This window comes from Nipponia nippon, unplaced genomic scaffold (assembly GCF_047370975.1).
Source record: "Nipponia nippon isolate SJK-2023a ecotype South Korea unplaced genomic scaffold, ASM4737097v1 scaffold_3, whole genome shotgun sequence".
Taxonomy (NCBI): Eukaryota; Metazoa; Chordata; class Aves; order Pelecaniformes; family Threskiornithidae; genus Nipponia; species Nipponia nippon.
The window spans coordinates 864,566-891,262 of NW_028262347.1; the positions used below are offsets into that span (position 1 = coordinate 864,566).

General features: G+C 70.9%; 5 protein-coding genes and 1 long non-coding RNA gene across 8 annotated transcripts; 4 read left to right on the forward strand and 2 right to left on the reverse strand.

Annotated features, from left to right (window-relative positions):
• Positions 1-2,585: 2,585 nt before the first annotated feature.
• On the forward strand, positions 2,586-3,801 carry LOC148054460 (rheacalcin-1-like). Its single transcript, XM_087766954.1, has 5 exons — positions 2,586-2,719; positions 3,010-3,107; positions 3,192-3,350; positions 3,552-3,657; positions 3,734-3,801. Exons 1-5 carry the CDS (start codon positions 2,656-2,658, stop codon positions 3,799-3,801), a joined length of 495 nt encoding a protein of 164 aa, XP_087623080.1. The 5' UTR covers positions 2,586-2,655.
• A 906-nt stretch (positions 3,802-4,707) lies between these two features.
• Positions 4,708-8,491, reverse strand: LOC148054461 (C-type lectin BpLec-like). Its single transcript, XM_087766639.1, has 7 exons — positions 8,338-8,491; positions 7,239-7,309; positions 6,864-6,940; positions 6,163-6,293; positions 5,801-5,938; positions 5,175-5,289; positions 4,708-4,917 (listed from the first exon to the last, which is right to left on the reverse strand). Exons 2-7 carry the CDS (start codon positions 7,244-7,246, stop codon positions 4,850-4,852), a joined length of 537 nt encoding a protein of 178 aa, XP_087622765.1. The 5' UTR covers positions 7,247-7,309; positions 8,338-8,491; the 3' UTR covers positions 4,708-4,849.
• A 1,537-nt stretch (positions 8,492-10,028) lies between these two features.
• On the reverse strand, positions 10,029-21,347 carry LOC148054462 (uncharacterized). The gene is made up of 2 exons (XR_015707079.1): positions 21,186-21,347; positions 10,029-10,247 (listed from the first exon to the last, which is right to left on the reverse strand). It is a non-coding gene; the product is annotated as an uncharacterized LOC148054462 (long non-coding RNA).
• On the forward strand, positions 14,591-16,431 carry LOC148054463 (rheacalcin-2-like). Its single transcript, XM_087767457.1, has 5 exons — positions 14,591-14,657; positions 14,734-14,828; positions 15,277-15,441; positions 15,561-15,666; positions 16,364-16,431. Exons 1-5 carry the CDS (start codon positions 14,591-14,593, stop codon positions 16,429-16,431), a joined length of 501 nt encoding a protein of 166 aa, XP_087623583.1.
• On the forward strand, positions 17,379-19,943 carry CIMAP1B (ciliary microtubule associated protein 1B). Of its 2 annotated transcripts, none has more exons than XM_087766560.1 (7): positions 17,379-17,405; positions 18,165-18,281; positions 18,386-18,589; positions 18,676-18,777; positions 19,407-19,528; positions 19,599-19,739; positions 19,819-19,943. In XM_087766560.1, the coding sequence occupies exons 2-7, from the start codon at positions 18,173-18,175 to the stop codon at positions 19,897-19,899; spliced, it is 759 nt and encodes a 252-aa protein (XP_087622686.1). In that variant the 5' UTR covers positions 17,379-17,405; positions 18,165-18,172; the 3' UTR covers positions 19,900-19,943. The 2 variants fall into 2 exon arrangements, with proteins under 2 accessions (XP_087622686.1, XP_087622687.1); XM_087766561.1 differs by lacking the exon at positions 17,379-17,405 and adding an exon at positions 17,416-17,509.
• Positions 21,348-21,446: 99 nt separating the features above from the next.
• On the forward strand, positions 21,447-26,651 carry TYMP (thymidine phosphorylase). 2 transcript variants are annotated; one of them, XM_087767692.1, is made up of 9 exons: positions 21,447-21,625; positions 22,112-22,314; positions 22,396-22,494; positions 24,351-24,480; positions 24,588-24,706; positions 24,794-24,956; positions 25,265-25,495; positions 26,177-26,317; positions 26,394-26,642. In XM_087767692.1, exons 1-9 carry the CDS (start codon positions 21,499-21,501, stop codon positions 26,561-26,563), a joined length of 1,383 nt encoding a protein of 460 aa, XP_087623818.1. In that variant the 5' UTR covers positions 21,447-21,498; the 3' UTR covers positions 26,564-26,642. The 2 variants fall into 2 exon arrangements, with proteins under 2 accessions (XP_087623818.1, XP_087623817.1); XM_087767691.1 differs by having other exon boundaries at positions 22,112-22,494; positions 26,394-26,651.
• Positions 26,652-26,697: the final 46 nt, after the last annotated feature.

Genomic DNA, 26,697 nt, shown 5'->3' on the forward strand with positions numbered 1-26,697 from the left:
CTGCTGTGGGTACCTCCTTGTCCCAGGATGCTCCGGCTCCGGGACACAGGCTGAGAGTCCACCCAGCACCCACACCCTGCCTGTACATCCCTGCCTTCACATCCCTGCCTGCACCCCCTGCCTGCACCCACACCCTGCCTGCACACTCTCCCTGCACATCCCTGCCTGCACACCCTCCCTGCACATCCCTACCTTCACACCTTGCCTTCACATCCCTGCCTGCACACCCTGCCTGCACATCCTTGCCTGCACATCCTTGCCTTCACACCTTGCCTTCACATCCCTGCCTGCACACCCTGCCTGCACATCCTTGCCTGCACATCCTTGCCTGCACATCCCTGCCTTCACATCCCTGCCTTCACACCCTGCCTGCACACCCTGCCTTACCCCCCCCTTTCTGCGCCCTGCCTGCTGCCAGAGCTGCCTGATGTCCCCACGCAGAGGGACGCAGTGAGGGGTGACAGGGAGGTGGCACCGCAGCGGCATCCCCGGAGCAGGCGCGGATGCTGCGCCCACCATGGGCTCCGAGCCGGGGTCCCTCCTGCAGCCAGGCGCGGGGGCCACCCTCACCCCCAAGGAGGGGGGATGCGACCCCAGCCGCGCACCCCAGCTCAGCCAAGGAGGGGCCCAAGTGCCGTGGGGACACCGGGCGGGAGCTGCCCCCTGCCCATGCCAGCGCCAGTCCCCTCGTTTGAGCACCTGCCAGCCCCTGCCCTGGGCCCACTGCTGGGCCGCATCCTGAACCTGGGCCCCACAGCCCAGCCCCACAGCCAGGGGTCACCCGGTTTGGACCTGGAGCCCCCTGAGTGCAGTGGGGACCCTGGACGCCACAGGCAGGTGCCTCTGCCAGGTGGCTGTGCCGGGTCCCCGGCGGGCAGCAGGAGCTGCCGGTGCGTGTCTGGAGCCACGAAGAGTGGCTGGAGCCACGGCTGGAGCCGCGCCGGGAGTCACGGGTCCCTGCTCCCTTATCTGATCCCGGGCCGCGGGCAGCGAGCCCAGCCCTGGCCCTGGTCCTGTCCCTGACACTGCAGTGCCTGGGGGGGCTGCGTGCCGGGGGACAGCACTCTGTTCCCCCGCAGGTCCCTCCCCATCACCCCGCTCTCTCTGCGGCTCCGTGTCCACCACCCAGCACTGCTTGGCCCTTGTGTCGTGTCGTGCTGTGGTGCGGCGCTGCCTGGGGGTCAGCCCCACAGTGGGGCAGCGACCCGGCCCCCACGCCTGCCAGTGCTCACGCCGGAGCCGTGCATGCCACAGCGGAGCAGTGGGTGCTCACACCGGACTCGTGTGTGCCATGCCAGTGCGGTGGGCGCTCACGCTGGTGAGGTGCGTTCTCATGCTGGAGCTGTGTGTGCTCACACTGGAGCCGTGGGTGCTCACACCGGAGCTGCGTGTGCTCACACTGGAGTGCTGGGTGCTCACACCGGAGCTGTGGGTGCTCACACCGGAGCCGTGGGTGCTCACACCGGAGCTGTGGGTGCTCACACCGGAGCCGTGGGTGCTCACGCTGGCGCGGTGCACACTCACACCAGCCTGGTGCATGCTGCAGGAGGCCAGGGCCGAGGCTGGGCGCTGCCCAGCACAGAGGAGACAGCCCGGCGAGGCGCAACCCAGGGCCCGGCACCACGGTTGGGGTGAACACCAGAAGCTGCCCCAGAAGCACCAACACGGGCAGGGCTGTGCCGGGACGGGACGGTCCCTGTGACCCGTGAGCGGGGCTGGGGCCGGTCGTGCTGCCGGACTGACGCTGCACCCCAGCACAGCCCAGCTCCCCCGTGCCGGGTCAGCGGGGGGGCAGCACCCACCAGCGCCCGGGGGCTCCGGTGGTGGGGCCGGGACTGTGGGGCTCAGCTGGGCACGGGGGCTCCCGGTGCGTGAGCCCACGGCTGGTGCCAGCAGCACTTGCCGCTGGGGTGCAGAGGTGGCCCTGGGACGAGGGGCTCTGCCTGGGTGGCACTGGCTGCCGGCACCGACGGGGACCACGGGCACGTCCATCCAGGGACCGGTGCCTCTGGGGGAGCTGGGGCGAGCGGAGACCCAGGGTGGGGGCCCTCCGCAGGGGCTGTGCCCGCTCGGGGGCTCCTGCCCGCGCACGGCAAGCCGGAGCCGTGGGGCGGCTGCCTCTCCCCTTTGATCTGGCTGCCAGCGGGACCGGCCAGCTCCCAGGAGCGGGTGCCACCCGCCCGCCTGCTGCGCTGCCCGACGCCCCACACCCCGGCTGCCGTGCCTATAAAGGCGTCGGGGCAGCTGCGTCCTGCTCCAGCCGGGCTCACCTCCACGTCGCGCCTGCAGGTGGGTGTGTGGGTGCTGGGGAGGCGGTGGGTGCTGGGGAGGCGGTGGGTGCTGGGGCAGGCAGTGGGTGCCAGGGAGGCGATGGGGCAGTGGGTGCCGGGGCAGGCGGTGGGTGCTGGGGCAGGCGGTGGGTGCCGGGGCAGGCAGTGGGTGCTGGGGCAGGCAGTGGGTGCCAGGGAGGTGATGGGGCAGTAGGTGCCGGGGCAAGCGGTGGGTGCCAGGGCGGGCAGTGGGTGCCGGGGCAGGCGGTGGGTGCCGGGGCAGGCGGTGGGTACCAGGGCAGGCAATGGGGCGGCGGCTGCCAGGGTGGGCAGCGGGTGCCCAGCCCGGCTCCAGCCACCCCTCTCTTTGCAGGGAAGGGGAAGGATGGGACCAGCCGCCTTCCTGGGGCTCTGCCTGCTGGGCTGCCTGGCGCTGCACCCCTCGCTGCGCGGTGAGCCCTGCACCCTGCCCACCCCCCAGCCCCCACTCCCTGCCCGGCCCTCGCCCACGTTACCCATCCCCGGCGCCCCCCTGCACCCTGCCCTCCGCCGCTGCCTGCGTGGCCCGGGACGGGCAGCGCTCCCCCCCGGGCAGGGACGGGCACCGGGGGCTCCCCAAAATGTGGGGGCTTGGGAGCAGCCCCCCCAGACGGAGGCCGGGGGTGCCCCGAGCCTCCCGGGGCTGCGGGCAGGTGCCGCCGGGGGGTCGGGGTGAAGGCCCTGACCCCCCCGCCCCGAGCAGGGGTGCGGGCCAACAAGTGCCCCCAGGGCTGGCTGGACTTCGGGGGCCACTGCTACGGCTACTTCGGCCAGGAGCTCACCTGGAGGAAGGCAGAGGTGGGTGCTGGGGGGGGGGTGCCCCCGGCGCCCCCTGTGCAGGCAGTGCTGCCGGGCCCCCCCCGACCTGCCTGTCCCTGCCAGGCCCGGTGCAGGGCCACCGGCGGGGGGGGGCACCTGGCCTCGCTGCACACCCCCGAGGAGCACCGCGCCCTCGCCGCCTTCATCGCCCAGCGCCAGCGCCGGGAGGAGGAGGAGGAGGAGGAGGAGAACGTCTGGATCGGCCTCTACCACGGGGTGAGCGTCCCCTGCCTGCACCCCTGCCTGCACCGCTGCCCGCAGCCGCGGGGAGCTCCCCAGCGTGCGCTCCCCCCCACGCGTGTCCCTCCGGTGCCCGCGTCCGTCTGTCCGTCCTGGCCCCGCCTGGCCGCCGTTTGCCCACCCGGGCCAGCCCCCCCCCCCCGCCCCCGCTGCCTAACCCTGCCTTGCCTCCTGCCCGCCCAGAGCCAAGCCTGGACGTGGGTGGACGGCTCGCAGGCGCCCTATTCCGCGTGGGAGGGGGACGAGGCCCCCGCGGGGCAGCGCTGCGCCGCGCTGGAGGATTCCTCGGGTGAGAGGGGGCCCCGGGGAGGGGGCCCGGGGGGGGGGGGTCCCCGCCCCCAGCGCTCGCTCCTCTTCCCCCGCAGGTTTCATGTCCTGGGAGGACGACGCCTGCAGCGAGAGGAAACCCTTCGTCTGCAAACACCCGGCCTAGGAGGGGCCCCGCGCCCCAAACCCTGCACCCCCCGCCCCATTGCCCCCGCACCCCCAAACCCCGCACCCCCCGCCCCATTGCCCCCCAACCCCCGTACCCCGCACCCCCCGCCCCATTGCCCCCGCATCCCCAAACCCCGCACCCCCTCGCCTCATTGCATCGAGCATCATCACAGCCCGCACCCCCAAACCCCACACCCCCCCGCCCCATTGTCCCCGCACCCCCAAACTCCGCACACCCTCGCCCCATTGCCCCCCAACCCCCGTACCCCGCACCCCCCGCCCCATTGCCCCCGCACCCCCAAACCCCGCACCCCCTCGCCCCATTGCCCCCCAACCCCCGTACCCCGCACCCCCCCTGCCCCCCGACATCCGCCCCCCCCTTGCCGCCCGCCCCCTCAGCCCCCCCTCGCCGCCGCGGCCGCCCGCCCCCCCGTGCCCCGACGGCGGGGGGCCCCCACAATAAAGTGGCCGCAGCACCCGTGGCCCCGCGTGTTCCTCCGCCGTGTCCGCGGCCCCGGCTCTGCCCACCCTGCCCGGCCCTGGCAGGGCACGGCCGCCCCCCGGGTGGCACCCACGGGGGACGGGGACCCGGCAGCACCGCGCCTCCCCCGAGCTCCCCCTGGGGCTGGTGGGGAAACGGCACTGCGGCTGGACCCCAGCCCCGCAGAAGGACATGTCCCCAGGGCAGGAGGTGTCCCCAGGGCAGGGGTGTCCCCAAGGCAGGGGGTGTCCCCAGCAGGACATGTCCCCAGGGCAGGACATGTCCCCAAGGAAGGAGGTGTCCCCAGGACAGGGGGTGTCCCCGGCCACGGGGCTGGGCACCGGCTGCGTGGGGCCTGAGTGGCTTTGGCGGTGGCACTGCCCGTGCCCACGCGCGCGGGGAAGGACGACAGGCGCCACTGGGTGCTCAAGCCAAGGTTTATTGCCCGCCGGGCGCGCGGGGCGCCGGTGGGGCGGGAGGCCATCAGGGCCGGGGGGCCCAGCGGGGCAGCGGGCAGGGAGGGGGCGTGGGGGCACCCCCAGACCCCAGCGGGACCAGCCACCCCTCAGAGCCGGTACTGGCAGAGGAAGGGGAAGTGGCAGTCGCAGGGGTAGTCGTGCCAGAGGTCGAAACCTGGGCGGGGAGGCAGCGAGTCACCCCATGGCACACCCCCCTTCACCTCCGTCACCCCATCTCCATCACCCCCCACCTCCGTCACCCCTTTCACCCCCATCACCCCCCATCGCCCTCCCTTCCGTCACCCCCCCATCACCCTCCACCTCCATCACCCCTCCCCTCCATCTCCCCCCTTTAGCACCAGACACCTCAACTCTCCCGCAGCGGCCGGGGGTCCCGGTCCCCCAGCCCCCCGACCCCGGGACCTGGCTCACTTGAGAACTTGTCCAGCACCACGCAGTCCTCCTTGTTCCAAAGGTTGTTGGGCTGCCCGGGCGCCCAGCGCTTGTAGTCGAAGACAGAGTTATCGGACCACTTCCACTGCCTGGTCTGTGGGTGCCGGGGTGGGGGGTCAGTGGGCATCCACGGCGGGGGCCGGGGGTCAGAGGGTGCCCGGGGTGGGGGGCCGGGGTCAGTGGGCACCCAGAGTAGGGAGATGGGGTCAGTGGGCACCCAGAGAAGGGAGACGGGGTCGGTGGCCACCCATGGTGGGGGACAGGGATCAGTAGTGCCCGGGGTGTGGGACGGGGGCCAGTGGGTGCCCGGGGTGGGGGGCTGGGGTCAGTGGCCATCCAGAGCAGGGAGACGGGGTCACTCGCCACCCAGAGCAGGGAGGTGGGGTCAGTGGCCACCCATGGCGGGGGACAGGGATCAGTAGTGCCTGGGGTGAGGGGCCGGGGTCAGTGGGCACCCAGAGCAGGGAGACGGGGTCAGTGGGCACCCATGGCAGAGGACTGGGATCAGGGGGTGCCCAGGGTGGGGGATGGGGGTCAGTGGGCGCCCGGGGAGGGGGCCAGTGGGCACCCGGGGTGGGGGGCCAGGGCAGCCCCCTGACACTGACGTGCTCCTCATCCTGCAGCCCGATCCAGGTGTTGGCCCCATCCTCCTGCTTGGAGACGTAGCGGGCGAGGACCCTGCTGGCCCCCCGGCTGTGGATGGAGGCCAGCCGCCCCATGGAGCCGTACCGAGTGCACTCGGCCTGGGGGGACATGGGCGGGCTGCTCAGCACCCAGCGCCTGCAGCCACCTGGGCGCTGGGTGCTGGGGACCCACAGAGTCTGGGGCGCATAGGGCAGAGCCCTCCCCGGCTGCAGCCCCCCTGCGCTGGGGTCCGGCTCCTGGCTGGGGCGGTGCCCCCCCCCTCCCCGACCCGCCACCCCTCCCCAGGGACCCCCCAGCGTCCCCCAGCGGTGCCAGCACCCACCTCGGCCTTGGCCCAGGTCTTCCTCTCGGTGAAGTACCCATAGCAGTACCCCCGGTAGTACAGCCAGTTCTGGGGGCACTTGGATGCCCATGTCCTCGTTGGGGCACGGCTGGAGGGGCTGGCGAGGGCACCTTCGAAGCGCAGACAGAGCCTCCGCTGTCCCACGGGACGGGGGCACCCACCACCGCCCCACGGCCCGTGCCCCCCGCCGCCGTGGGGAGGGAGCCGCGGTGTGTGCCGTGGGTGTGGGGCCAGAGGGGTGCTGGCCCCCCGACCTCACCCAGGGACACCCCCGCCCAGGGACACCCCACACAGGGACACCCCGCCCAGGGACACCCCCGCCCAGGGGCACCCCCACCCAGGGGCACCATGACCCAGGGACACCCCCACCCAGGGACACCCCCCAGGCTCTGCCGCACACCCAGCCCTTGGGGCGCCCGGGGCAGGGTGCGGGGAGGGGTCCCACAAACTGGGGGATGCCACGGGATGGGGATGGGGAGCGAGGAGTGGGGATGGGGGATGAGGGATTGGGAATCAGGGAGCGGGGGGTCATGGATCAGGGAGCAGGAATTAGGGAGCAGGAATTGGGGATCAGGGGATCAGGGAGTGGGGATCAGGGTGCGCTTGCTCGGATGCTGGTGTCTTGGGGGGGGGATTGCACCCATGTCCTGTGGGGACCCATGGCCCGGGCAGGGAATCACCTCCCACGAAGGCCAGGAGGAGCAGGCAGCCGAGCAGGCAGGGGAGGAGAGCATGGGCCCTGCACTCGACTCTTCTGCTGCAGAGAGAGCAGAGGCAGGGCCGTGAGGGGGGGCCCAGCATGGAGAGAAGCACCCAGAGCTCCCTCGCACCACGTACCCCCTGGGGCGGAGGGCAGGGGGTGCCCGGCTCCATCCCGGGACAGAGGGCAGGGGGTGCTCAGCTCCATCCCGGGATGGAGGGCAGGGGATGCTCGGCTCCATCCCGGGATGGAGGGTAGGGGTTCCCCAGCTCAGCACCCCGAGGAGCGGAGCTGGGGTGCAGCAGGAGCCTGCACCCATCAGGGTGAGGAAGAGCCAGGCTGAGGATGGACTCACCAGAGCATGGTGCCGGCTGGGCAGGCGGGAAGGTCAGGGACGGCCTTTGCGGACCAGCGGCGGTGGCTGCCCTGGGGAGAGGTTACAGGTTCCTCCGAGGGTGGCTGATGGTCACTCAGGAGCCCAGAGGGCAAATGCCACTCTTGGGCTTTACAGCCACCAGAGGGGAGGGCAGCGGCAGCTCCAGTTCCCTGGAAGCGGGGACTGGCGGGGGACGCGCTTGAGGTGCTGCTGCTGCCCGCGCGCCCGTGAAGGCACCCGGGGTCCCGCCGCGACCCACCCAGAGGGCAGGTTTAGGTTGGGCAGGGGGAGGAAAGGTTTTAGGCTGAGGGCGGTGAGGCACGGGAACAGGCTGCCCAGGGAAGCTGTGGATGCCCCATCATTGGAAGGGTTCAAGGCCAGGCTGGACGGGGCTTTGGTCACCCTGACCTAGCGGGAGATGTCCCTGCCTGTGGCAGGGGGTGGCTGGGTGGTCTCTGAAGGTCCCTTTGACCCCAGTCTGGGTCTATGGTGCAGCCTCCCCAGGAACGGGGACAGGGACGGAGCGGGTTTGATGTGACCGCAGCAGCCCGTGGTCCCGGGGAGTGGGCACACAGGGACGGGGTGCAGGCGTCCCTGTCCCACGTTGAGGGCTCTGCAGGGACGGGCGGGCTCGGACCACGGGGGGCTGGGGGTGCCGAGGGCGGCCGTGCTGCCTTTGCCCCGCTGCCCTCGCTGCCTCCCGCGCCTCCACCACCCCACGGGGGTTGTTCAACCCTCCCAGGCAAATGGGGAGCGACAGAGCCCTGCCCACCCCCACGCAGCCCTCTCGCAGACCCCTCCACCGGGTGCTGGACCCCCTGGTTGGGTGCTGGATCCCCTGGCTGGGTGCTGGACCCCATGCCAGGCACCTGTAATGTCTCCCCTGTGGGGTGACCCCCTGCGCGGCTGTGTAGGGATGATGACATTCGGGGACATGGGACGCCGTAGCGCAGGGCAGGAGGCTGCTGGTTCCCGATGTCTCTGGTGCAGCACGCTACCAGCGAGCAAGTACGTTATCGGGAATTGCTGAGGTGGCCCGTGAAGAGGCTGCGGGAGGCATTCGCGATACGGCACTCACCAGGCGGCTCCCGGGAGCGGGGCTGGCCGGTGGCTCACACGTCTCTGGGTGGGTGACCCGCGTCCCGGGGCAGCTGGTCCCCCAGGGTCCGTCCGTCCGTCTGTCGGGGCGAGGGCCAGGTCAGGTGCGCCCTGCTTTTATGGCTGCGGCGCGGGGAGGGCGTGGGGCAGGGCAGCCCTCCTGCAACAGCCAGGCCACTTCTGCTTTCCTGGAAGGTGGGTTCGTTATTGCAGCTTCTCTGCTCTGCCCTTAATGAGGGTGTCCCAGGCTCCCAGCGCCCCCAGTGAGACCAGTTCAGCTTCCTGGGTGCTCCCACACCACCCGCTGCTTGGCCTATGGACACCTGGGGGGCACCAGCATCCCTGGGGTCACTGGGAGCGAGACCACAGCGTCCCCAGGGTCACCGGGAGCGAGACCAGTGTCCCCGGGGTCACCGGGAGCAAGACCACAGTGTCCCCGGGGTCACCGGGAGCGAGACCAGTGTCCCCGGGGTCACCGGGAGCGAGACCACAGTGTCCCCGGGGTCACCGGGAGCGAGACCAGTGTCCCCGGGGTCACCGGGAGCGAGACCACAGTGTCCCCGGGGTCACCGGGAGCGAGACCAGTGTCCCCGGGGTCACCGGGAGCGAGACCACAGTGTCCCCGGGGTCACCGGGAGCGAGACCAGTGTCCCCGGGGTCACCGGGAGCGAGACCACAGCGTCCCCGGGGTCACCGGGAGCGAGACCACAGCGTCCCCAGGGTGTCTCTGTATGAGGTGGAGACCCGTACCCACGCCAAGCCCGGTGACTGTGACTCCCGCGAGGTCCCACCAGTTGACCCACGAGGATGCAGCACCCGTTCAGACAAAAGTGCTGCAGGCGGTGATTCGACGCGAGCCGTAACACTGCCGAGCACCATCCCACAGCTCGAACGAGCGCTCACCCCACCGAACCATGGCGTGCCCGTGCGCCCAGGTCTGGCAGCCACCACCACGGCCATGACCAGGCAGCTGCCGGACCCCAGGCAGGGACCGTCACGGGCCATTTGGTGGGAGGCATGGGCCTGCTGCTGGCTGGCGCATGCACCCTATGGCCTTTGGTGAGATCCGCTAGCACGAGCCCAGCGGGCATTAACACCAACACCCCTTGACGGTCCAAGGCCAGCGACGCGGGTGAGCTGGCCCTGGGAGGGAATGGGTTTCAGGCTGTGGGTCCTTCAGAGGACCTGGGGAGCAGTTTGGGTCCTTCCTGGGCAGCTGAAACGCCAACAGCAGCTGGCTTGCACACAGTGACACCCAGGGCTGGGGGCATCACAGGGACACGCTGGTGGGACCTCCTGGTCCTTCTGCTGGGGGCTGGGTGCTCCGTGCTCATCACGTCAACGGTCATGTAAGAAATTAAACATGAAGTTTCCAGACTGAGATGCAGAGGGAGCAAGATGTGCCAGGGTACAGGCGGCTGCCCGGCACCGGGGTGCCCAAGCCAGTGCCGGCCGGGTCCGTGGCTGGGGGGACAGCAGCTTTGCCGGGGGTCATCACCGCGTCGGCCAAGTCAGCACCGCAGGCTGGAAGAGCAACGGAATTGCCCTGGGCGCTCAATCCCATTGACTGGCGGGCCGTGATCTGCAGTCAGGCACGTTGCTGCGCGCGCCCCAATTGCCGTTGGCGCTCGCCAACCGTTATGCTGTAAACAGCAGCCTGTAGAGTTAGGACCAGTGAAATTACGGTGTCTTTGGCGATTCGTGTTGTTCACACCCTGCAGCAGAGGCCAGAGCTCTGTCAAAACCACCATCGCTGGTAACTGGGGAGGTCCCCAGTTACAGAGGTCCATGGGGCGTCCAGGCCGGCACCGGTGCAGGCTGCTGCTTGGGGCTCACGGAGCCGCACCTGGGCAACAGGGAGTGAGCGTCACTGCAGTCGTTACACACCACCTGGTCATATATATAAAAAATAATAATTACGAGAGGGAAAGGCAACTGAAGGAGTTTTCCCCCAAAACCCGTCTTAGCTCTGGTGCTCCCGGCTGCCCGTGACGTTGTCTGACTTCGTGATGAGCGAGGCGGGAGCGAGGAGCCGGGGCAGCCCCTGGGCTCCGGCTGCTGCTGCGGCGGGGTGACCTGGGGAAGCACAGGACAGCCGCCTCGCTCCGGCGGGGCGCGGGATAACAGGGGTCCCGGCGCGGGGAGACGAGGGGTCGTTGAGCGCCTGCCTCGGCCATCCCTGCCCCTCCAGCACGGCAGCCACGGAGCAGCCCCGGCCCGCACCGCGTAGGAGTGGTATATGCTGTGTGCGGACCCGTATCTGCTGTGTGGGGACCCATATATGTTGAGTAGGGGCCTATATATGCTGTGTAGGCACCCATATATGCTTCGTAGGAGCCCATAAGTGTTGTGTAGGAGCCAATATATGCTGTGTAGGAGCCTGTCTATGTTATGCAGACGCCCATATATGCTGTGTAGGAGCCCATACCTGCTGCGTAGGAGCCCATATACATTGTGTAGGAGCCTGTGTGTGTTGTGTAGGAGCCCATATATGCTGTGTAGGGACCTGTATATGCTGTGTAGGAGCTCGTATACGCTGTGTAGACACCTATGTATGTTGTGTAGGAGCCCGTATATGTTGTGTAGGAGCCCGTATATGTTGTGTAGGGGCCCATATATACTGTGTAGGAATCCATATGTGTTGTGTAGATGCTCATATATGTTGTGTAGACACCTGCGTATGTTGCGTAGGAGCCCATACGTGTTGTGTAGGCGCCCGTCTGGCAGCCAGCATGGCTTGGCCACGCTGCTCCCTCTGCCTCTCCTGTTTCGGGGCAGGGGGGGCATTCTGCAGTAGTTCTGACCCCCCGTTGCCACCGTGGCCATCTCGTCCCGGGTCCAGCACCCTGCCCGCGGAGGCTCCAGCAGTGGCGTGGCCAGGGACACAGGGGCCCATCATCGCAACCGAAAGCAGGGTCCTCCCCCCGCCAGCTCCGGGCGCGTTTATCGCCTCCATCATCTCCCCTCGAGACCGGCCGCGCTCGCCCATGCTCCTGCTTTCGCAAGGCCGGGGCTGAGGCGGGTTTCTGACCGTTGCGGTTGCTGGCTCTTGACACAACTGAGACCCAAAGGCGGCCGCTCGCCCTCCGCATCCCTACCTCCCCCTCCATATCCCTCACTCTCCCCTCCGCCACCACTCTCCGTGACCCCATGCCAGCCCCCCCGGGGGTGTTTTCCACCCCGCCACCACGTGTCCTCCCCCTGCCTCTCCCACGCGTCCCCTGTGCGTGCAGCGTCGCACTCCCGTCACCGGCTAACGTCGGACCCGGGAAGGGTCGCTGGCTGCTGGCACGGCCGTTACTGACTTCTGCTTTCCTGGAAGGGCCGTTCCTTATCGCTGTTTCTTTCCGCTGCCCTTATCAAGGATGCCGCGGGCTCCAGGCAAGTGGAGATCCTTCCCTGCCAGTATGTTTCCATTACAACCGGGTTGCCCTTCGGCTGCTCCAGCAGAGCCAAAGGCTGGGTGCCAAACCCCGCAGCTGGGTGCTGAGCCCTGCAGCTGGGTGCCAAACCCCACAGCTGGGTGCTGAGCCCTGCAGCTGGGTGCTGAGCCCCGCAGCTGGGTGCTGAGCCCTGCAGCTGGGTGCCAAACCCCACAGTTGGGTGCTGAGCCCTGCAGCTGGGTGCCAAACCCCACAGCTGGGTGCTGAGCCCCGCAGCTGGGTGCTGAGCCCTGCAGCTGGGTGCCAAACCCCACAGCTGGGTGCTGAGCCCTGCAGCTGGGTGCTGAACACTGCAGCTGGGTGCTGAGCCACATGGTCAGGTGACAGACCTCACGGCTGGGTGCTGAGCCCTGTGGCTGGGTGCTAAACTCCACAGATGAGCGCAAACCCCACGGCCTGGTGATGAGCCCCACAGCCGGGTGCTGAACCTCATAGCCAGGTGCAGAGCCCCATAGCCGGGTGCTGAGCCCCATAGCCAGGTGCTGAGCCTCATAGCCGGGTGCAGAGCCTCATAGCCGGGTGCAGAGCCCCATAGCCGGGTGCTGAGCCTCATAGCCGGGTGCTGAGCCCCATAGCCGGGTGCTGAGCCTCATAGCCGGGTGATGAACACCACAGTTGGGTGCCGAAGCCCCTGGCTGGGTCCTGAACCCCCCGGGCAGGCGCTGGAGCCCCCTGAGCCCGGCTGCACCGGCGCTTTCCCTGCCATGCCGGCCGGCTTGGCGCGGGCCCTGCGGCCGGTTTGATGCCGGGTGGAGGCGTTTGATCTCGGGGCGTGAAGGGCTGCAGGGGTTTTCGCACAGGCCGGCGCCTCGGGGGTTGGCCTCAGTGCCAGGCGGCCGGAGGAGCCCCCGGACGCATCGCTGGGGCGAGGGGCCAGGGCTGCAGCCAGGCTGAGGGGGACCCCCTGCACCCCCCCATCCATGGAGCATCCTCTGCCCTCTGTCCCGGGATGCAGCCGAGCATCCCCTGCCTTTGTCCTGGGATGGAGCCGGGCACCCCCTACCCTCCGTCCCGGGATGGAGCCGGGCATCCTCTACCCTCTGTCCCGGGATGGAGCCGAGCATCCCCTGCCCTCCGTCCCGGGATGGAGCTGGGCACCCCCTGCCCTCCGCCCCAGGGGGTACGTGGTGCGAGGGAGCCCGATGAGCCCTGTTGCCCAGCTGGGCACGGACCCCCCGAGCCGCCCTGGCAGCCCGAGCTCTGGGTGCTTCTCCCTGTGCTGGGGAAGCCTGTGCTGGGGAAGCCCGCACTGGGGAACGGCACCACACCAGCACCCTTCTCTGGGCGTGCGGAGGCCGGGGCACTGCTGCCGCCCGAGTGCCAGCACGGGGCGAGGGGGACATGTGGCAGCGGTGGCGTCGGGCCGCGTGAGCAGACGCTGGAGGACACACTGCTCCTGCTGCTCACGAGCGAAAGCGGGATGCGCGGGGCCGGGGAAGCTCTTTTCATCTCAGCCGGACTTGCCCCCGGCTCCGGTGCTGGCACCCAAGCGCGGCCGCCCCTTCGCGGGGTGACGACGACAGCAAAGCCGGGGCCTCCCCGCCGCGGGCGCCCCATCAAAGGGAGCAGCGGGGGCCACGCGCTGCTGAGCCGCCCGCGTGCGTCGGTGGAGCCCGGCTGCGTCGGCCCTGTTTGCTTTGGGGCAGGGGTGACATTTTGAGTGGCTCACGGTGCGCATCACCACCCACCCCTCCCCACCTGCGCGGGGATAAAATCCCCCGGGGCTGCTGCCCGGCTCCCTGGAGGGTCCGAGCCAGCGCCCGCTGCCGTGCCGAGCTCCCGAGGGGACACAGGTGAGTCCCTGCCGCTTCGCAGGGAGGGGGCTGTGCTCCTGTCTCGGGCTGCCCTGGCCGCAGGGCATCCCCTGCCCCAGCCTGCAGCCCCTGCAGCCCCTGCAGCCCCTGCACCCCTTGCCCTGCACCCCTGCAACCCTCCAGCCCGCACCCTGCAAGCCTGGATGCTTGCACCCTGCATCCCTGCACATAACAGCCTGCACCCTGCATCCCTGCACATAACAGCCTGCATCCTGCACCCCTGCACATAACAGCCTGCATCCTGCACCCCTGCAACCCTCCAGCCCACACCCCTGCAACCTGACTCCCTGCCTCCACACACCCTGCATCCCGCACCCTGCACCCCTGCACCCCTGCATCCCACACCCTGTGTCTCTGCACCCTGCACCTTGCACCCCTGTACCCTGCATTCCTGCACCCCAGGACCGCTACACTGCACATCATGCGCCCTGCATCCCTGTACCCCACACCCCTGCATCTCACACTCTGCATCCTGCACCCCTGCACCCCTGCATCCCGCACTCCTGCACCCTGACTCCCTGCACCCACATGCCCTGTTCCGCCCCCCACACCCTTGCACCCCTGTAACCCTGCTCCCCTGCACGTTGAATCCCACTCACTGCGCCCCTGCTCACTGCATCCCTGCACCCCTGCACCCCCGCACCCCTGCACCCCCACACGCCGCACCCACACACCCCACCACCCTGCACCTCCCCCTGCCTGCACCCTGCTCCCATCGCACTGACGCGCCCTTGCGCGCTGTGGGAGCACCCTGACCCCCTCCAGCCGCACCCTACGGGCTCCCCTGCACCCACTGCTGCAACCACAACAGCGCCAGGTTGGAGGGGGTCCCCATGCACCCCTGTCGAGCCCCCTGCCCCTCCGCCTGGCATCAGGAGGGCCGGGCAGGGGGCTGGGGCACCCATGGGGTGGCGGAGCTCAGCAGGCAGCTGAGCACCCCCTGTCCTGCCGCCGTCCCTCCCCAGGGAAGGGACAGATGGGACCGACGAGGACGCTGAGGCTGGGCCTGCTGGGCTGCCTGCTGCTCGTCCCCTGGCTGCGCGGTGAGTGCCGGGGTGGGGGGGACCCCGCGCTGCCCCCCGCCCCTCCCCGCTGCCTGACCCCCTGCCTTCCCCGCAGGGCAGGAGCCCGCTGCCTGCCCCTGGGGCTGGGTGCCCTTCGAGGAGGGGTGCTACGGCTTCTTCCCCCGGCAGCTGAGCTGGAGAAGGGCGGAGGTGAGAGGGTCGGGGGGACGCGGGTTTGGGGGTGACCCCCCACAGGACACCCTATCCAGTGCCCCGTGGCAGTGCCCCGCGGCGCTCGGCAGGGAGCTGGGCTTTGCTGGTCCCTGCCGAGGCCGCGCATCGGGGTGCCGGGGCCACCCGGGATGGGGATGCTCCTCTCCGAGGAGGTCCTGGCCCCGTGCCGGCTGCCACCACCGTGGCACCACGGCCACCCTGTGCCAAGGGAGAGCATTCAGCTGTGCCGGGCACCACGTGCGCCCACGTGCCCACAGCACCGGTCCCGCCACCCTCATCCTTAGGGGAGCTGGGGGTCGGGGACCGCGGGTTGGGATCAGGGAGCAGGGGTTGGGGTTGACAACTGAGGCCGGGGCTGAAATTTGGGGTCGGGGACCAGGGGTTGGGGTCGGGATCCAGCATCACCCTCCCATCCTCGCCGCAGGCCTTTTGCCAGCGCTTCGGCGCAGGCACCCACCTGGCCTCGGTGCACAGCGCGGCGGAGCACCGGGCCATCGCCGCCCTGCTCTCCTCCTCCCACTCCAGCGAGGACAGCGAGGAGGAGGACAGGGACGACGACATCTGGATCGGCCTCCACCGTCCCCTGGGGGTGAGTGCGGCCCCGGGGCAGAGCCGGGACCCCCCCGGGACCCCCGAGACCGGCTCCTGGCAGCCCTGAGCAGGGCCGGTGGCGCCAGCCGGGGGTCACGGCATCATTCCACCCCGCAGAGCCGCCGCTGGCAGTGGTCGGACAGCTCGAAGGTGGACTACGGCTTCTGGCACCGGCAGCCAGGTCCCAGGAGGAGAGCCTGCGCTGCGCTGCGGGACTCCGCCGGTGAGCACGGCCCTGCTGGTGGCACCAGGGACCCGGCCATCAGGTGGCCCTGGCCACCAGCATCCCCAGCATTGGGGTCTCCAGTCACTGGCATCCCTGGCCATCAGGGTGCCCAGCCACCAGTGTCCCTGGCCACCAGCATCCCCAGCATCGGGGTCTCCAGTCACCGGCATCCCTGGCCATCAGGGTGCCCAGCCACCAGTGTCCCTGGCCACCAGCATCCCTAGCCATCAGGGTCCCTGGCCACCAGAATCCCTGGCCACTGGCATCCCTGACCACCAGCGGCCCTGCCCACCAGCATCCCCAGCCACCAATGTCCTCGGCCACCAGTGGTCCTGGCCACCCACAGTGCAGGCTGACCCCCACGGCGCCTGCCAGCTTGCGGCTGGGGCAGCCCTCGGTGACGGGTGGCACCTGGGTGTGCACGCACACACGGACACGTGCACACACACACACGTACACCTGCACAGGCACAGGCATGCTGTGCAGGAGCAAACACACCCGCACGCACAGGCACCCTGTGCACATGCACGGGCACTCGCTGTGCACACACGCGCTCTGCACGCACACGCACACGCACACGCACACGCGCAGTGTGTGTGCCCCGGGCTGTGCCCCCCGGCAGCAGGGCCGCAGCGGGGCCGTGCCGCGGGGGCCGCGGGGGTCCTGGGGGGCTCACGGCCTCTTTCCCTTCCAGATTTCATGACGTGGTACAGCGATGCCTGCGCCGGCAGAAAACCCTTCGTCTGCAAGTCCAGCGCCTAGAGCCACGGGCAGCCCCCCGGCGCTGGCCCCGCCGCCCCTGCCCGCCGCCCCTGCCTGCCACCCCTGCCCGCCGCCCCTCCCCGCCACGGCGCAGCCCAGCCACCAGCCACAGTAAAGGTCCCTGAGCCCAGCCTGGTCTGTGCATACTTCATCCCGTGCACCCCGGGCCTCGCTGCCCGGATCGGGATCCCACGCTGCCCCGCAGCGCCGTGGGGCTGGGGAGGGAGGGACCCAGCCAGGGGCTGGTGTGCATGGGGTGCCGGGGTCACCTGGCCACCGGCCACCATGGGCTGCAGGGATGGGGATGAGGATGGGGACAGGGATGGGGACAGAGATGGTGGCCAGGCGACCCAGGGCAGGGAGAACTTCTGCTGGAGGAATGGCCGGGGCTGGGGGAGCGAGCCCTGCAGCACACCCCATGGGACCCCCGGAGCCCCCACGGGTCCCCCACAGCCTCTGGGAGACCCCTGCCACCCCAGCGGGGCCCCTGTGGTCCCAGAGGGATCCCTTGGCCCACGTGGGACCCCTGTGATCCCCGTGGTCTTAGCAACAACTTGTGACCTGGGTGGGACCCCCATGGACCCAAGAGGATCGCCATGGTCGCAGTGGGATCCCATGGCCCCTGTGGGATCCCCCACGGCTCTTGTGGAACCCCGGTGGCTCCTCTAGGACCCCCATGGCCCATGTGGGACCCCCGTGGCCCCCAGCAAACCCCCCCAACCCCACAGACCCCCTATGGCCCTGTGGGACCCCCACGTCCCCAGGACCAGTATCTCCTACAGATGGCTCCTGCAGTGGGGCAGCCCCATGGCCATGGCTGCCTGCGTCCCCTGCGTGCCCATGCCCTGCCTGCGCGTCCCTGTCCCCGTCCCCATGTCCCCATCCCCGTCCCCAGGCTGCCCAGCGCAGTTTGTTGTGCAGGTGCCATAGTAACTGGGAGAGCAGAGCCCGGCCAGAGCTCAGCACTGCTGAGGGTAAGGGGCCTCCACCCCGCCAGGACCCCCACCCCGCAGGCTGGGGGAGCATCCCGGCGGTCCCAGGGGCGCATCCCGGGGGTCCCAGGGGCTGCATCCATGCGGTATTGGGGGCTGTAGCCATGGGGTGCTGGGGACTGTATCTTTGGGGTGCCAAGGGCTGCATCCATGGGGTACTGGGGGCTGTAGCCATGGGGTGCTGGGGGCTGCCTCCATGGGGTGCTGAGGGCTGTATATATGGGGTGCTGGGGGCTGCATCCATGGGGTGCTGGGGGCTGTATCCATGGGGTGCTGGGGGCTGCCTCCATGGGGTGCTGGGGGCTGTATCCATGGGGTGCTGGGGGCTGCCTCCATGGGGTGCCAGTGGCTGTATCCATGGGGTGCTGGGGGCTGCCTCCATGGGGTGCTGGGGGCTGCTTCCATGGGGTGCTGGGGGCTGTATCCATGGGGTGCTGGGGGCTGCTTCCATGGGGTGCTGGGGGCTGCATCCCCGGGGTGCTGGGGTTTCTCCCCTGGGGCTGTCAGTCCCCGGGGAGCTGAGCAGGGGGTGCCGGGGTGCAGGGGGGCAGGGGGTGCCGGGGTTCCCCAGCCATTGTGACACTGGTGCCGCCACGTTGCCGGCTGCTCGCCCGTGGATGGCCGCTGGCGCCCAGGCTGCGGACCTGCGCCCCTCTCCGAGGGGACCCCGCGGCTGGCACCGGAGGGCGGCGGGGCCGGGGCGAGGGGTGAGGGGCTGAGGGGCCGCGCTCGCTCTGGCAGGGCACGCCATGTCGGCTAACGCCTGGGTGGGCAGCTGGAGGCCCCACCGCCCCCGCGGCCCCATCGCGGCTCTTTACAGCAGCCCTGGGCCCAAGTACGGGCTCCCCACCAACGTCGGTGAGTCGGGGCAGCGGGGGGCCAGGGTGGCCGTGGTGCCGGCGGGGCACCGGGGAGCGGGGGGCCGGGGGTCCCGCGGCCCACCGAGCCCCCTGCCCACGCAGGCTACCGTCTGCACGACCCCTCCCGCAGCCGCGCCCCTGCCTACAGCTTCGGGGTGCGGGTGGGGGGGCGGCTGGAGGACCGCTCCCCGGGACCCGCCTACCTGCTGCCCCCCGGGACCACCGCCAAGGGCAAGGACGGGACCCCCGCTTTCTCCATCTACGGCCGCCCCCGCGACCTGCCGCCCATCCGCACCCCCGGGCCAGGTGAGGGGGGGCCGGGAGCCCCGGGGGGCGGCAGGGCCGGGGACCCCCCAGCCGTGCCCATGGCCCCGACCCCCCGCTGCCCCCAGGCTGCTACTCCCCGGAGAGGGCCGGCAGGGTGGCCTTCCCCTCCGCGCCCGCCTGCTCCCTCCGCTCCCGCACCCGCCACAGCGCCAGCCACCAGACGCCGGGTAGGAGAGACGGGGGCCGGGCTGGGCCCCCCATCATCCCCCCTGGGCTGGGCTGGGCCCCCCATCGTCCCTGGGCTGAGCTCCCCATCATCCCTGGGCTGAGCCCCCCATTTTCCTCAGGATAAGCCCCCCCATCATCCCAGGGCTGAGCCCCCCATCGTCCCAGCGCCGAACCGCCATCATCCCCAGGCTGAGCCCCTCCGTCATGCCCAGGATGAGCCCTCCATCATCCATGGAATGAGCCCCCCATTTTCCCCAGGACTGAACCCCCCCATCATCCCAGGGCTGGCCCCCCCATCATTCCCAGGATGAGCCCCCCATTTTCCCCAGGATGAGCCCCCCATCATCCCCAAGCTGAGCCCCCCATCATCCCAGGGCTGAGCCGCCATCATCCCCAGGCTGAGCCCCTCCATCATCCCCAGGCTGAGCCCCCCATCATCCCTGGGCTGACTCCCCCTATCATCCCCAGGATGAGCCCCCCGTCATCCCAGGGTCGAGCCCCCCATCATCCCCAGGCTGGGCCCTCCATAATCCCTGGGCTGATCCCCCCCTCCCCAAGGGGGGTAACCCCCCCCGCCCCACCGCACCGCAGCCGCCGGCAGGGCCCGGCTGAGCGCCATTGCCCCCAGGCCCCGCTGCCTACCGGCTGCCCCCCATGCTGGGGCCCCGCGTGGTGAGCAAGAGCTCGGCCCCCAACTACTCCATACCGGGGCGCAGCAACGTGGGCGCCTTCTACGAGGACCTGTGCAAGGTGAGGGGCGGGGGGCCAGGGGCCGGGGGGCCACGGGGCCGGGGCCGCGTCACCGCAACTCTGCCCGCAGACGCCGGGGCCCTGCAGCTACCGCGTGGTGGACGCCGACGTCTATAAGCGGCGGGCGCCGCAGTACAGCATGCTGACGCGCAACCCCCTCCCTGGGGACACCACCATCAAGCCCGGACCCGGCGCCTACAGCCCTGAGCAGGTGAGGGGGCAAGGGGGGTCCCGCCGGCGCGGGCAGCCACGAGACCCCCGGCCCTCACCGCCGCTGTCCCTCCGCCCAGCTGGGCCGGCAGCAGGGGCCGACGTTCGGGATCCGGCACTCGAACTACCTGGCTCCCCTCATCGTGGACGTGCCCGACTAGGGGGGTTGTGGGGCTGCCGCGGGGCTGCGGGCGATGGAGACAACCGATGCCAAAAGATTGGTGCCTTCAGCCAGTGTCGCTCTCCTGCTCTCCTCGTGTCCCACCGCGTCGCCCGGCCGGGGCTGCCCCGTCCCGCTCCGCCCTGGGTTTGGCAGCACCACCCAGACACCGCAGCCATGCCGGGGGGGTCGGGGAGCACCGGCCCCCGCCAGCTGCCCTTTTCCCAGCCCGCGCCCTTCCCTCCTGGAGGAGACCCCGGGCCGGTGCGTGCTGGGGCGGAGGATGCGCTGCCCACACGGCTACCAGCCCTCTCCCTGCTCCAGCCCCATCCCCGCCGCCTGCCCAGCGTGTCCAGCTGACACTGGCTGGCTGGTCATGCTATCCCATCCTGCCCCATTCCATCCCATCCCATCCCCATCCCCATCCCATCCCATCCCATCCCCATCCCCATCCCCATCCCCATCCCCATCCCACCCCACCCCACCCCACCCCATCCCATCCCGTCCTGTCCCGCTGTCCAAGGGGCTCCCGCCCGCCCCGGCTCCAGGTGCAGCCAGGGGCACTGGGGGCTGGAGGGCAGAGCCGGGGCAAAGGGGGCAGGGAGGTCCTGGGACTTTCTGTGCCCTCGGGGCCACCGAGTCCCCAGCCTCCCCAGCCCAGGGCCCTGCTTCCCTCATCCTGCCCTTTGCCACCGACGTTCCTGCAAAACCCCATCCCACCCCATCCCACCCCATCCCATCCCCATCCCACCTCCGTCCCCTCCCCGTCCCCTCCCCGCCTGCCCGGCCGTGACCCCCTGAGCAGCGGGGTTCTGCCACGGGCGCTCCCTGTCCCAGCCGGGCAAAGGACAGAGGATGGCAGCCTCCGCTGGGGCACGGCCGGTGCCACCGGCTCCCCGTGCTGCTGGTGCTGGCGCTCTGCCCGCCGTGCCACGGCCCCGCGGCTGTGCTGGGACCCCTGCTGTGCCCATCCTGCTGCCACCTGGGCCCGAGTCTGGCCACGGGTCCCCATGCCGGGTCCCCACGCTGGGTCCCCATGCCAGGCACTCACCTCCCTCCCCATGGCACCTCGACCCCTCAGCAGGCACCCACCTGGCCCCCTGCCCCGTCCCCCCGGGGCCAGGGCCACCCCAGTGGCTGGGGGGAGACACACGGGGCCACCCGGACCCCACGCAGGACCTCAGGGTGTGGGGTGGCACTGGGGGCACCGGTCAGGGAGGGGGCACTCATCAGCAAAGTGCTGTGGGACACCCCCCATGCTGAGGGCACCGTGGGTGCTGCACGTACCGTGGGTGCCGTGGGTGCTGCAGGTACCATGAGTGCCATGGGTGCTGCAGGAACCGTGGGTGCTGTGGGTGCTGCGGGTGGGGATGCCGAGAACCGTGGGGGTCCGAGGCAGGGCTGGCCGTGCCATGCTACCCTGTGGGGAATGGGGGGCCCAGCCCTGCCACCCACCCGCTCCGACCTCTCCCCGCCTGGCCCGACCCTCGCTCGCTGCCCCGGGGACAGAGTCCAGCGCTGGAGACGCCTCCTTGCCACGGGCACGGGGCCAGGCTGGGCAGGAGCTGCGGGAGTGGGTGCCGACTGTGGGGAACTGGGGATGGCTGCCCAGGCCTCCCTCCCGACCCTCATCCGCAAGAAGCGGGATGGCGAGCAGCTGGAGGAGGAGGAGATCCAGAGCTTCGTGCACGGCGTGACGGAGGGCACCGCGCAGCAGGGCCAGATTGGTGGGCGCACGGCAGGGTGGGGGACACGGCCCGGGGTTGTGCCGGGGCGACGGGGCTGGGAGGAGGCAGAAGGGGGTCATGGCGGTGGGACGTGGCAGGGGACACGGCAGGGGCCGTGGCACGGGGACGTGGTGGGGAACGTCGAGGAGACACGGCCTCTGGGGGGACAGCGCCGGGGACCTGGCACAGGGACAGGGCGAGGGCCGGCGCAGTGGGACATGCAGGGGGACATGGCCAGGGCAACGTGGGTGGGGGTCCCAGCGGAGGGCAGCGGGTGGGACAGGATGGCCAGCCCTGGGACGCGGCCAGGGGTCGTGGCCAGGGGACACAGCTTGGGACCACCCCGGGGGGACGAGGGAGCCCCTCGGGGTGGGACGGGATGGGACGGGACGGGACGGGGATGCCGGAGCCAGGGGCTGCAGGGCCCGGGGTGGGGGTCCTGGGGCAGGGAGCGGGGTCCGGCCCTGCCCACCCCTGTGTCCCCAGGCGCCATGCTGATGGCCATCCGGCTGCGGGGCATGGACACGGCAGAGACGCTGGCCCTGACGCGGGCCATGGCGGCCTCGGGCCGGGCGCTGGCCTGGCCCCCGGCCTGGCAGGGGCTGCTGGTGGACAAGCACTCGACGGGCGGCGTGGGGGACAAGGTCAGCCTGGCCCTGGCCCCTGCCCTGGCCGCCTGTGGCTGCAAGGTGAGCGGGGGGCCGGGACGGGCCGACAGGGCCAGGCGAGGGTCCCCGTGCCCCCCGCGCCCACCCGCCCCGTGCCCGCAGGTGCCCATGATCAGCGGAAGGGGCCTGGGCCACACCGGGGGCACGCTGGACAAGCTGGAGGCCATCCCTGGCTTCCGCGTCTCCCAGAGCCCTGAGCAGGTGAGGGACGGGGACGCAGCTGCCATCACGCCAGCACCCTGCAGGCACACCGGGCCGGGGGGTGGGGGATGACGGGACAGGGGGCTCTGGTGGGAACTGGGATGCAATGGGACATGGGATGAGATGGGATGTAGGATGCGAGGCAGGATGCCGATGGGACGCGGGATGCTGATGGGATAGAATCATAGAATCACAGAATCGTTTAGGTTGGAAAAGACCCTTAAGATCATCGAGTCCAACCATTAACCCAGCACTGCCAAGCCCACCACTAAACCATGTCCCTAAGCACCACATCTCCCCGGCTTTGAAATACCTCCAGGGATGGGGACTCAGCCCCTGCCCTGGGCAGCCTGGGCCAGGGCCTGACCACTCTCTCCGGGAAGGAATTTTCCCTAATACCCAACCCAAACCTGCCCTGGCGCAGCTTGAGGCCGTTCCCTCTCGTCCCATCGCTTGTTCCTGGGGAGAAGAGACCGACCCCCCCGGCTCCAGCCTCCTTTCAGGCAGTTGCAGAGAGCGATGAGGGCTCCCCTCAGCCTCCTCTTCTCCAGGCTGAGCCCCCCCAGCCGCTCCTCCCCAGCCTTGGGCTCCAGCCCCTGCCCCAGCCTCGCTGCCCTGCTCTGGATGCACTCTTGGATGCAGGATGCCAATGGGACATGGGATGCCGATGGGATGCGGGATGCCGATGGGATATGGGATGCTGCTGGGGAGCAGGATGGCTGAGCCCAAAGAGTGGTGGTGAATGGAGTCACATCCAGTTGGTGGCCGGTCACCACTGGTGTTCCCCAGGGCTCCATACTGGGGTCAGTTCTGTTTAACATTTTTATTGATGGTCTGGACGAGGGGATGGAGGGCACCCTCAGTCAGTTTGCAGGGGACACCCAGTTGGGCGGGAGCGTTGATCTGCTGGAGGGTAGGAAAGGCCCTGCAGAGGGCCCTGGCCAGGCTGGGGCGATGGGCCCAGGCACTGGGTGAGGGTCAGCAAGGCTCAGGGCCGGGTCCTGCACTGGGGGCACAACAGCCCCAGGCACCGCTGCAGGCGTGGGGAGGAGCGGCTGGGAGCTGCCCGGCGGGAAAGGGCCTGGGGGTGGTGGTCGACAGCCGCTGAACATGAGCCAGCATTGTGCCCAGGTGGCCAAGAGGGCCAGTGGCATCCTGGCCTGTATCAGGAATAGTGTGGCCAGCAGGAGCAGGGAGGTGATGGTGCCCCTGTGCTGGGCACTGGTGAGGCCGCCCCTCGAATGCTGTGCTCAGCGCTGGGCCCCTCACCCCAAGGCGGCCATGGAGGGGCTGGAGCGTGGGCAGAGCAGGGCAGCGAGGCTGGGGCAGGGGCTGGAGCCCAAGGCTGGGGAGGAGCGGCTGGGGGAGCTGGGGGGGCTCAGCCTGGAGAAGAGGAGGCTGAGGGGAGCCCTCATCGCTCTCTGCAACTGCCTGAAAGGAGGCTGGAGCCGGGGGGGTCGGTCTCTTCTCCCCAGGAACAAGCGATGGGACGAGAGGGAACGGCCTCAAGCTGCGCCAGGGCAGGGTTAGGTTGGATATTAGGGAAAATTCCTTCCCGGAGAGAGTGGTCAGGCCCTGGCCCAGGCTGCCCAGGGCAGGGGGGCAACCACAGTCCCTGGAAGTATTCAAAAAATGTGTGGGTGTGGTGCTGAGGGACAGGGTTCGGAGGTGGACCTGGCGGTTTGGTTAACGGTTGGACTCGATGATCTGAGTCCTTTCCAACCTTAACGATTCTGTGATTCTATGATTCCATGCCAATGGGGTGTGGGATGCCAATGGGACACAGGATGCCGATGGGATGTGGGGATGTGGGGTGCGGATGGGATGCGGGATGCAGCGTGCCAATGCTCCCGCAGATGCAGAGCATCCTGGAGCGCGTGGGCTGCTGCATCGTGGGGCAGAGCGAGGAGCTGGCGCCGGCCGACCGGGTGCTGTACGCCCTGCGGGATGTCACCGCCACCGTTGACAGCCTGCCCCTCATCACAGGTACGGGGGGCCAGGGTGGGCGCCCCGCTCCCTGCAGGGGACGAGGGCGGGGGGACGAGGGCGGGGGGACGAGGGCAGCGGCCCCAGCTAGGCTGCCCCGGCCCCAGCCTCCATCCTGAGCAAGAAGGCGGCGGAGCGGCTCTCGGCGCTGGTGCTGGATGTCAAGTTCGGGAGCGCGGCCCTGTACCCCACGCAGGAGAGCGCGCGGGAGCTGGCCCAGAGCCTGGTGAGCCCCCGGCCCCCCACGAGCCCCTTTGCCCCGGGACGGCGGCCGCCGGGGCCACCTCCTGCCCTGCCCGCTGTCCCCGCGCAGGTGGCGGCGGGCGAGCAGCTGGGCATCCGCACGGCGGCCGTGCTGAGCTGCATGGATGAGCCGCTGGGCCGCTGCGTGGGCAACTCGCTGGAGGTGCTGGAGGCCCTGGAGTGCCTGGAGGGGGGTGGCCCCCCCGACCTGCGGGAGCTGGTCACCGCCTTGGGTCAGCCACGGGGACGGGGACGGGGTGGGAATGGCCCGGGGCCCCCACACGAGCCCCCTGCCCTGGCCCTGCACCCCCCAGCCCCGGGGTCCATCCCTGCGTCCCTGCCCCTGTCCCCCTGCCCGCACACCCTGGGGTCCTGTCCCGCGTCCCCGTCCCCAGATCCACCTCTGTCCCCCTCGCCACCCTGCCCCCCCATCGCCCCCAGCCCCCTGCCCAGGTGGGAGGTGGGGAGGGGAGCAGGGCTGGGGGCAGCGGTGGGGTAGGGGTCCCTGCCGGTTCCAGGGGTGCCAGCCCGCGTCCCGCAGGCGGGCTGCTGCTGTGGCAGTGCGGGCTGGCCGGGACGGCGGAGCAGGGCCGGGAGCGGCTGGGCCGGGCGCTGGACGACGGCTCGGCGCTGCGCACCTTCGAGGCCATGCTGGGGGCGCAGGGGGTGCCCCCCGCCACCGCCCAACGCCTCTGCACCGGGACCCCCGCCCAGCGCTGCCAGGTCCTGGGGCAGGCCAGCGTCCGCGAGGAGCTGCCCGCGCCCTGTGCAGGTGAGCGAGGACGGGGGCAGTGCCCAACCACCCCCTGCCCCCAAACACCCCACCCCCTGACCCCCTCACCCTCTGGGATGCTCAGGGCTCCCCTGGCTTATTCCCCCCACCCCGGGGTCCCTGCCTGCACCCCCTGCCCCACACCCCCTGTGCCTGGGGCTCCCCACACCCTGCCCCCCTGGGGGTCCTGGGGCTCCCCCACAGCCCGGGGTCCCTGCCTGCACCCCACACCCCCTGTGCCTGGGGCTCCCCACACCCCCCAGCCTCCGGGTCCCTGCCTGCACCCCCTGCCCCCACCCCCTATACCTGGGGCTCCCCACCTGCCCCAGCCCCTGCCCCCCTGGGGCTCCTCAACACCCCGGGGGCCCTGCCCGCACCCCCCCGCCCCACATCGCCCATGCCTGGGGCTCCCCACACCCCTCAGGGTCCCTGACTCCCACCCCCCCCGGGTCCCTGCCTGCACCCCCTGTGCCGGGGGCTCCCCACACCCTGCTCCCCTGGGGGTCCTGGGGCTCCCCCACAGCCCGGGGTCCCTGCCTGCACCCCCTACCCTACACCCCCTGTGCCTGGGGCTCCCCACACCCTGCACCCCTCAGGGTCCTGACCCGCAGCCCCCTGCCCGCACCCCCACCCCACACCCCCTGCGCCTGGGGCTCCCCAACACCCCCTGCCCCGGGCCAGGCTGGGTGCAGCGGGTGGAGGCCCTGCCGCTGGCCCACGTCCTGCAGGAGCTGGGGGCCGGCCGGGCCCGGGCCGGGGACGCCATCAACCCCCGCGTGGGCGCCGAGCTGCTGGTGGCCGCGGGGCAGCGCCTGCGGGAAGGTAACGGGGGGCCGGGGGCGGCCGGGGGGGCCGGGGGGCCGGCGGAGCCCCTGCCCACCGCCGGCCCTGCCCGCAGGCCAGCCCTGGCTGCGGCTGCACCACGAGGGGGCCCTGGGGGCCGGGGCGCGCCGGGCCCTGCAGGCCGCCCTGCGCCTGGGCCCGGGCCCGCCCGGCCCCGCCCCGCCCCGCCTGGCCGAGGCGCTGCTGCCGCCCGGGAGCCCCCCCCGCCGCGGGGACGGGCAATAGAGGTGCGTCCTGCCCGCCCCTGCCCGCGCCTCCCTGCGCCTGCCCGCCCCTGCCCGCTCCTGCCTGCGCCTGCCCGGGTCAGGGCCGGGGTCAGGGCCCCGCAGGGCGCCCCCTGGCGGATGGGCGGGTACGCG